Consider the following 9,618-nt stretch of genomic DNA (forward strand, 5'->3'; position numbering starts at 1 on the left):
TCGTGCGGCACCATTGCGCGTCCGTCCGCAAAGGTCAGCCTCCCCGAAGCCTCCCATTGTCCCTTAGGACCAACAAAAGAGAGAACGGGTTAAAGAGAACGCCTCAAACGGGATCCACAAGCAAACATGTCCGAAAAACACTTCATAGACAAAGCAAATTACAAACAGACTTCACAAGCTCTGAACAGTGGCACAACAAAGGGTAAAATGGTCCATTACAGACCGAAAAGCTCTCGCACGTGTCTACATGACACAACCTTTATTTACAAGCCTAAAGAGGCCACCAACCCAACTAAAATGAGATTATTAAGCCTTCGGCCGCCCCTTTACATTCTGTACAAGGCATGAACATGCCAAACGACACGGACATACATAAGCATTACATCAAACACCTTGTTTAGAAGTTTGTCCGTGACACTGCGGCAGTTCGGTTCCCCACGCAACGTCAATGGCGATGTCAGACGCCATTAGAGGTACGATCCTGCCCCCCGTAGGCAGGCACGTCAGGTAACATTAAATTGTCCTATAAATACCCCCGAGTGCTAAACAGAAGGGGGGAGACTTCTTCATTGAAAAAGACTCCTTCCACATCATCTAACTTGATCATCGGAGGGGTCGGGCCGAGCTTTCGACCCGACCTGTGTGCAGGTACAAGGGCGAGGTTGCATCTTCCCAGCGCCGCGGAAAAACTTTACTCCCTACGCAACGTCCCGCCCGGACCATCGTAACCGGCCACCTCGACTGTCCCGAGGAACGCCGTGCAAGATCCCTGCGTATTCGGACCTGAACCAAGCCGCGTCGACCCCGAGGCCACGACATAAAGTTGCTTACACCAACAATATTAAACCACATACCTAATAATTTCTCAATAGAAGTAAGTAAACATGGATCCATCCATCCATCCATCAATTTCTTTTGGAGCTTTTGATTCCTTGGATGATAGTTTTGCTGGGACCCACCCTTCACTGTTTTTGTCTGGGTACGGAGATAGTTTTGTTTGCTTTCGAGTCCTTATACCCTCAGTAATGAACATTACATCCATCGGTTCATCTTGAATTATAACCACGACGAGTTGTCCTTCGAACTCATGCTTAAGAAAGATTATGAGGTTCTTCAAGACGGAATCATCCGTCATCGAGGACAAAAGAAAACAAACGCTATGTGTTGTGTGGTGATCATCAATGCTTTACACAAAGATATTAGATATTAGATGCCGGTGTAGAGCATCCAATTAAAGGGAGGGGTTTACTGTTGCATATGTCATTGCAATCAAATCATGTTTGAAGTTGATTAATGTTTGGCTTACTTATATCCAATCGAATGATTCTTTTGACTAACCATTAACCCCCTTCATACTCGTAGGAGGTGGTGGCCAACCCAGCGGCACAATTTCCCCACGAGAATACCATCCACCCGTTCGGTCCGGTTTCTCTTGGGGTCCACTCGGCATTGGACCTTCCGTCGCTTCCATGGCGGAATACTGCGAGTCTCGCGCATGCGTCGGTAGACACGTCACGTGGGATTCCACTGTCCCGTGACACGACCCTATATCCTCGTCCCGCATTTCTTTTAATTATCTTTTCTTTTCTTATCCACATGATGCCCATCAGACGGCTAGAATTCCTTGTTAAATCTCGTGCGGCGAGCGACCACGTCAAGCTATTTGAGGGCCTCATTCGTTGTTCGTGTCAGGAAGCCTCCGTACTGACGCTCCGTGCGAGGGAGATCACTTGACGTGGCACCGTTAAGACCCTCTGATCCGTGGTGCGCGCTTGGTCCCGTGTGCCGCGATGGCACCGGAATATCCTATATCATCGGCACAGCTGCTTCCCACCCCAGTGCAAGAAGGACGCAAGAGAGAGAGAGAGAGAGAGAGAGAGAGAGAGGCACCAGCGGTTGCTCCCCCAAACTCCCCTGCAGCGAAGCGAAGACCGTGAAGCGCTGTCGCTTTACATGGACGGATCTGGAGGAGCGGCGGCGGTGGAGGGGGACCTGGAGGCGGCGGAGAAGCTGATCATGCGGTGGGACTCCACGGCGTCTTCCGCCGGGGACGAGCGGATGCTATTCGATGGTGGGGACCGCTCGGACGCCGAAAGGTTCCTCCGTGCCGTCGACGAGATCCGCCGTTCGATCAGGGAACCGATCGCCACCGGTAGCCCCCGGCGGTTGTCCTCATCCGCGTTCCACTCCTCCTCGGAGAACGCGATCCAGATCGCCATGGCCCGACTCGAGGACGAGTTCCGCAACCTGCTTCTGACGCGGCCTAATGAGATCGAAGTCGATGAGCTCGTCGATCTGAGCACGCTATCCATGAAGAGCTCCGCGTCCGGGGAGGGATCCGGTGATCTGTCAGATGCCGAGGGAGGCGGCGGTGTCGACGGCGGGGAGGAGCATGCCTTCTTGTCTGAGACGGTGGAGGGAAGCAGCAGCAGTAGCAGAATCAGGCGGAGCAGCATGCGGTCGACGAGGAGCATCCGGGAGATCGATCTGCTGCCGTCTGACGCGGTCGATGACCTCCGGAGTATCGCCGAGCGGATGATCGCCGCCGGGTACGGCCGGGAGTGTGTCCAGGTGTACGCCGGCGCCCGGAAGGCGGCAGTGGACGTGTGCCTACGCCAGCTCGGGGTGGAGAAGCATAGCATCGGCGAGGTCCAGCGTCTCGAGTGGGACGCCCTGGAGGCTAAGATCCGGCGCTGGATCCGCGCCGCCAAGATCTGCGTCCGCATCGTTTTTTCCAGCGAGCGCCGTCTTTGCGAGCGTGTCTTTGACGGCCTCGGCATCATTGACGATGCCCCTTTCACTGAGACAGTCAGGGGCGCGGCCATCCAGCTCTTTGGATTCGCCGAGGCCATCAGCATCGGCCGCCGGTCACCAGAGAAGCTCTTCAAGATCCTCGACCTCCATGACACCATCTCCGACCTCCTCCCGGACATCGCCGCCGTATTCCTATCCAAGTCTGCCGAGTCCATCTACACCCAGGCCGCCGAGATTCTCTCCCGGCTCGCCGAGGCCGTCCGAGGCATTCTCTCGGAATTCGAGAACGCAGTGCTTCGAGATCCACCCAAGACCGCGGTCCCTGGTGGCACCATCCATCCCCTCACTCGCTACGTAATGAACTACATCAGCCTCATCTCCGACTACAAGCCCACGCTCATCGAGCTCATAATTACGAGGCCATCGGCGAGCTCCCGGTTCTCTGGCGATGATCAAGCCGCAGTTGGGGCTACACCACCGGAGATCGAATTCCCGGAGGCCGAGAACCAGACCCCCCTTGCCGCCCACTTGATCTGGATCATTGTTGTTCTTGCGCACAATCTCGAGAACAAGGCGAACCTTTACAAGGATACCGCTCTTGCCCACCTCTTCTTGATGAACAACGTCCACTATATCGTCCACAAGATGAAGGGTTCGCCTGAGCTCCGTGAAATGATCGGTGATGAATACTTAAGAAAGCTCACCGGGAAGTTCCGGCTGTCAGCAACAAGCTACCAGCGGGCGACGTGGGTAAGAATCCTACACTGCTTGAGAGATGAGGGGATTCATGTCAGTGGGAGCTTCTCGTCCGGCGTCTCCAAGTCGATGCTGAGGGAGAGGTTCAGGGCCTTCAATGCTGCTTTCGAGGAGGCTCATAAAACCCAAGCTATATGGTTTGTGCCAGACACACAGCTGAGAGAGGAATTGAGGATTTCGATCTCCGAGAAGTTGTTACCAGCGTATAGGTCCTTTCTTGGCCGGTTCCGGCAACATATAGAGAGTGGGAGGCACCCTGAGATGTACATTAAGTACTCTGTTGAGGATCTTGAGATATCCTTGTCCGACTTTTTTGAAGGGTGCCCTCCTTCTTTAAACAACAGAAGAAGATCTCACTAAATCACATGATGGTATCAAGAAAGGAGACTGATGATTCGGTTAGTTGATATTCTTTAATTTCTTAAGAGGGAAACGATGAGGTGACAAGTCTTAGCAGCACAGATATGTGGAGTATTGAAGAATTTAGCGTAGCTGATGGAGAGCTCAGAAGTCCCACGTAATATTTGTATCTGATATGAAGATCTTGTTGGAGGATTCAAATAACTCAGGGGGTTCGCCTGTTTAGTTTCCCTCCCTCTGTAAGCAAGTTTGTTTTCTCTTTTATTTAGTATTTGTTTAGCATGTTTATATTGTGTCTACTTTTTGCATCCCTTGGGGAATTACTAGATATGAAAATTTTCTGAACTTCTGTTTTTTCTTCATTTTTGTTCGTTGTGGATGATTATTTTAATGTATCGTCTTGGTTGTAGGGTCACTTTTGTGAGGGTTTGTACTTTGTAGATTGTATTACAATTTTGTTTCACGGACTTTTTACTTCTATGTTTCATTTCTTCTGTCGTGAATCATTCTTAAGATGTTTGTAGATCAAGGAAATAATATTTTTTTGGTCGGAGCATATGAGCCTGGCAGTTTGCAGACTGTTATCCTCTGAAGAAAACCATTTTAGTTCACTAACAGACTCTGATCACATGCAAATGTGTTCTACTTATGCAAGTTTTTAGTACCTAATATTCATCTTGCCTGCTCTGTTATGCCAACTCTTTTCATCTGAAGATCATTTTTGGTTTACTGAAATCATTGACGTGAAATCGAGAATATCTCATTTTTTCTTGTAGACACTAGCTTGTTTCGGTAGTTCATAGCATGTCAATGATTTTACAACATCAGCTGATAAAATATGGAATAGTTCGTAAACATTTTATTTTTAAAGGTTGCTTTGTCAATCAACTGAAATATTCATTTGAAAAACATAAAATCTTGGGTATACAGAAACAATCTAATCAGTTCCATAAAACATGGTATACTACCTTACCAGGCAATAATTGTAATTCTAACACGCAACACAGGTTTTTGATCAAGAAAGTAGAGAAAGATGCAACACACGTTGGTAATATAGTTGCTTACACAAAACCAAATTTATTGGAGATATATCTTCTCACAGCAAAGTCTGTTGATATTTATACTACTGGTCAAGGTATATCTGTATTTGGCCAAATAATCTATGTGAAATAAAGTCTTAGGGAACCAGGAAAATGAAAAACCAACTATACTTCACAATCAGAAAGCTGATTACTGATCGGTAAAACTCTTTGGCACCATAAAGTTCTCTTATAAAGTGTGAAGAGGTTCTAGGAATACAGAACTGTGTAAGCTCTCTGACTGATATGGAAGTTCACTTTTTTCATGATTGGTGGCAAAGTTTGAAGGACTGAGTTCATGATGTTGGGTCTGTGGCATTTAGAAAATAAAGTTTGTTTACCAAAAGTCTAAGGATTGTTTCTATTGCACTTTGTTTGTGACCACACTTATCATGGTGAAGTGCTGTAACAGAATCCTTTGAGAGTATCATTGGACATATATTTCATAGACATCTGTGATGCAATGGCTACCATCTCAGTGGACAAAGTGTGTTGTCTTTTTCTTCCTTTTAAAACATTAAGTTGTGCCTGGCCTGCATATCATCATGTTGATCACATTAAATGTCAAAAGCCTTTTTATGATTGATAGCTCACAGAAAAAAATAATAAAAAAGCTTTTGATTTTCTCCTTGGCTTTCATTCTATGTTTAATGCTTCTTGTTGCACATCTTTTGTCTCTCTAGCATGTTTTGGTTTTCTCCATTATTTTCCTTCACTTAACTCTAATATCATTAGGAAACCCATTGATGATATCCATACCCCTGTCACCTTTCTTCCATCTATTCATCCTGAATGGTGCTCATAGACTTTCAGGTGTTTTGAGGGATTCAGCAAAGTCAAGCATTTCCATTCTTGATGTTACAAACAACCTCTCCTACACTTGGCCCTTTCATTTTTCACCTACCTTATTGTAATCTACCTTTTAAAGGTCGGAAAGGCATACACAAACTTCACCTGTGACTATTCATGGATCTTGGATCCCTTGATACCTTCTATTCTCTTATCTGTTGATTTTGTCCACATCAAAAGTGGTCGAGGGTAGGTCCGAGTCTTTTTATATACTTGTAACCAACTAAGCATTAGAAAAGATCATGACATCACCATGGTTTGAAATGATCTGTTAACCAAATTCAGGATCTTTTATCAGCTAATGTAGAATAAGGAAAATGACTAGTATTGGCATGATAGCAAACATCCTCTTACTTTTCCTTCTTGTCACTGCTGTTATGCACAAATCATGGTATACATTGGTAATAGCATAATCATTAATTGAAAGTTTGTCAACAACAATAACAACAACGATAAAACCGTAAATTCCAACTATTTAGGATCAGTTACATGAATCTTTTGTTGCCACTGAAAGTTGTCAGCTTGAAAGAAATTTTGGGAAGAGCTTCACTAATAGCTAAATTTTTTGCTTTTGATGATAGATTTAACAAAAGCTGTTTGTGAAGTTGGAAGTAATCCTCGAAAGAATTGGTTGCCTCAAATGCCACAAATGGGAACTGGAAGGGCATTGATTCTGTCCTTTCGGTGGTTGATTACCATTTACTAACTTTTTATTATCATGATCATCTCATCAAATAGTTTTGTTTAGCTTCAAGAATGTGACCATATTGTTGCAATTATGGCTCACCGGTCCTTTGTCATAACTTCCTAACACAATACATGCTGCATGCCGGAATGTGCCAACACACAAGACCTGCTAGCATGCCTGTAGCATGGGCTGGCACGACAAAAGAAAGCATCACTTGTGGTTAACGACCGACGTAGAAGATGGATAATGCAAAAAGGTCACTTGGACTAGCAGATTCCTAATTAGTTAGACGAGATGCATCTAAGACTGAGATTTGGTTTATAAGAACTGGGGCTCTTATCTAGTTGCAGAATGTTACATACTATGCAGTACTGCCCCTTACAGGCTCAAAACTGACAATCCATGTTCTTTAGAAGGAAATATCAGTTGTTGTAAATAGCTATTAATTTTCCAAGTAGTTGGCAACTTAACTCAAAGACTCTAATTATGTTATCTGCTTCCATCACCATTACTTCGCTTGATACATCCCTTTACAGGTGAAACTGGAATCGTCCATTTTTCTGTTTTTAGCTTTGTCAGCCATTGGTTTTAGATATATGAAATCTCATGTGTTTGGGCTTTGTTGCTTCTTAGAAATACTGTACAAGGCATTGAGAAACTCCCATTTGATGTATGATTTCAGCTATATAAACTTTTACCTTGTTTAGCTTTTTCTTTGTGATTGTTCCTTTTTTGTTTTTTCATCAAAGACAGAAAAGTCAAAATCATGTTTATTTGCTGTGTCAAAATTTTCTTCTCTTTCTTGATCTTTCTGATGTCGTCCAACTTTTATACATCATACCTTATATTTGCTATTGATATGACATAGCTTTCGACAGGAATATTTTGTTTTTTTTTGTTTTTGTTTTGTCCTGAATGATGTGCCGGTGACAACCATTTGAAGAACTCTACCCCAAGTATAGAAGCAGCCATTTCTATTGTCGTGATTTGATTTTAGTACTGTAGCTTCAATTTTTATGAACAGTTTTGTTTGTGTCTTACTCGTCTTTTATTTGATACTAAATGACTTGACAGAACATTGGTATCACTGAACTGTGATGGGAATCATACTCGATGGATCTATTTGCAGTAAGATACCTCAAAATTCTGTCTTCAGTGATAATAGTCTGATAATTCAGAATTTGCTATTTGGAAGTCAACACAAGTGACCATGGCCATGTGGTCAGCCTTTATAAAATGGTATCAGTTAATAATGATTTGTTAGATTTCTTTATCTAAAAAATTAGTAGAGACTCTAAATAAAAGTTTATATATATAATTATAATTGTAATTATAATGGATCTCCAATAATTGGGATTTTACTTTGTTATAGTAGTTTCGAATTCTATTTAGGTAACCTCTCTAATGCGCCAAGAAGGTATAGGTCGCATGGTGTGTTCCATCTAGTAAACAACGTGGACGTGAACATGGATTTGTCCTGTTTTTCTCCAATCATAACTTTGGTAGACGAGCGGGTAGATCACAAAAGGGTTACAAAGGCGTTTGCTCTTTGTGTTTAAACCAACGAGAACACTTTTGAAAACCCCCGTCGTGTCCGCCGAAGCTATTTGGTGACATCGCCGAGGTAAACCGTGACAGGCAAGACGGACAAATTTATAACCTCTTGGTGTGCTCACCTTCAGCTTCAGTTTCCACCTCCAATCCCTCGAGATGATGCACATCACCTTCTACTGGGGTAAGAAGGCGACGATCCTGTTCGACTCGTGGCGGACCGACTCCTGGCCGGGCTACCTCCTCAGCCTCCTCGCTCTCTTTGCCGCTGCCCTCTTCTACCAGTACATGGAGGACCGCCGCGTCCGCTTCAAGATCCTCGCCGGATCCAAGCCCTCCCTGCCGCCGCCCCCGTCGGCGGTCGAGTCTCCCTTCCTCCTGCCCCCCTCCGCCTCCGCTTTCTTCCGCCCGCCCCCCAGGCTCGCCTCCGCCCTCCTCTTCGGCGTGAACTCCGCGGTCGGGTACCTCCTCATGCTCGCCGTCATGTCCTACAACGCCGGCGTATTCGTCGCCGTCGTCGCCGGCCTGACGGTCGGGTACTTCTTCTTTGTAAGCGGAGGGGAAGCGGATTTCGTGGCGTTGCAGAATTCCTGTGGCTGCCCTTAATTCGGCCTTTCATCTTCGGTACTCGCTTTAGATACATGCTTTATATCTTTCTAAAATGTGTGTTACTGAGAACTCTTCTGTTAATTATCGTGTTATGGTTTACATTTTTCTGCATTATGTTTTTACAAGGTGGCATAATAGTGATTATGCACATAGTTTTTGTGAAGTAAAATTGTGAAAAGATATTTGGAAATATGAGTCTATGCAATTCCCAAAACATACTGTTGTTTCCAGTTTTTGTTTTATCTCCAGTGGTATCAAATATGTTTTGAGTTCTGATATCTTGTTTTATGCTTTAAAATTTTCTTCTTTGTTTTCGTTTGTGATGATCTATTTTAAGTTTCTGGTTTGGTTTTTACAATGTTTTTTGAGTGTGATGTTTAATAGTGGTTGTAGTTTAGAAGTACACAATTCATATTTGAAATTAAAATAAACAAAGAAGAAAACAGTTTAGATCTTGTCACGACATGTAATGGCATATATGTTTACTTAAGCTATTGCTTTGTATGTTGGATTCTCATATCGACAAAATAGTGCACAGCTTGCTCTTGGCAAGTCATGTAATTGGGACTGCAATTTTATAGCTGTTCCAGTTTTTAGTTACTTTGCAAGTGTTTTTCATTGGCATAACCTCCAAATGAGATCAATTGCAGGAGATGTAGTCAAAGGCGCCAAAGTGCCAAAACATCTGAGGTGTTATCTCACCCAAACAAAGCAACGCACTTGCAAATATAATAATTAAAGAAATATAATTAATGAGAAGAAGGAGGAGGAGAATCGGAAAGGAGGAGGAAGGAGAGGGGAGTTGTCGTGTCTAGAGAGGCTTGGTGACCCTAGGTTGAGAGGGGACTATTGAGGAGGAGTAGGAGAGTTATTGTGAGAATAAAATGTTGTCGAAGGGCCTCTGTGTAAGAGGAAGTCACTCACTTGTCATAGAAGTGCTAGTTTTGTTGTGGGAGGAAGTCGTTCGCATCC

General features: G+C 44.3%; 2 protein-coding genes across 2 annotated transcripts; both read left to right on the top strand.

The window, feature by feature from the left end:
- The first annotated feature begins 1,738 nt into the window (after positions 1-1,738).
- LOC103997924 (exocyst complex component EXO70A1) lies at positions 1,739-4,344 on the top strand. Its single transcript, XM_009419268.3, has one exon. The coding sequence runs from the start codon at positions 1,954-1,956 to the stop codon at positions 3,868-3,870; it is 1,917 nt and encodes a 638-aa protein (XP_009417543.2). The 5' UTR covers positions 1,739-1,953; the 3' UTR covers positions 3,871-4,344.
- A 3,632-nt stretch (positions 4,345-7,976) lies between these two features.
- On the top strand, positions 7,977-8,881 carry LOC135649713 (copper transporter 5.1-like). The gene has a single exon (XM_065168394.1). It carries the CDS (start codon positions 8,197-8,199, stop codon positions 8,641-8,643), a length of 447 nt encoding a protein of 148 aa, XP_065024466.1. The 5' UTR covers positions 7,977-8,196; the 3' UTR covers positions 8,644-8,881.
- Positions 8,882-9,618: the final 737 nt, after the last annotated feature.

This window comes from Musa acuminata, chromosome BXJ3-9, assembly GCF_036884655.1.
Source record: "Musa acuminata AAA Group cultivar baxijiao chromosome BXJ3-9, Cavendish_Baxijiao_AAA, whole genome shotgun sequence".
In the NCBI taxonomy this organism is placed as follows: Eukaryota; Viridiplantae; Streptophyta; class Magnoliopsida; order Zingiberales; family Musaceae; genus Musa; species Musa acuminata.

Excerpts from the sequence above, each read along its gene's own strand:
- LOC103997924 (XM_009419268.3), top strand. The coding sequence starts at position 1,954 with ATGGACGGATCTGGAGGAGCGGCGGCGGTGGAGGGGGACCTGGAGGCG.
- LOC135649713 (XM_065168394.1), top strand. The coding sequence starts at position 8,197 with ATGATGCACATCACCTTCTACTGGGGTAAGAAGGCGACGATCCTGTTC.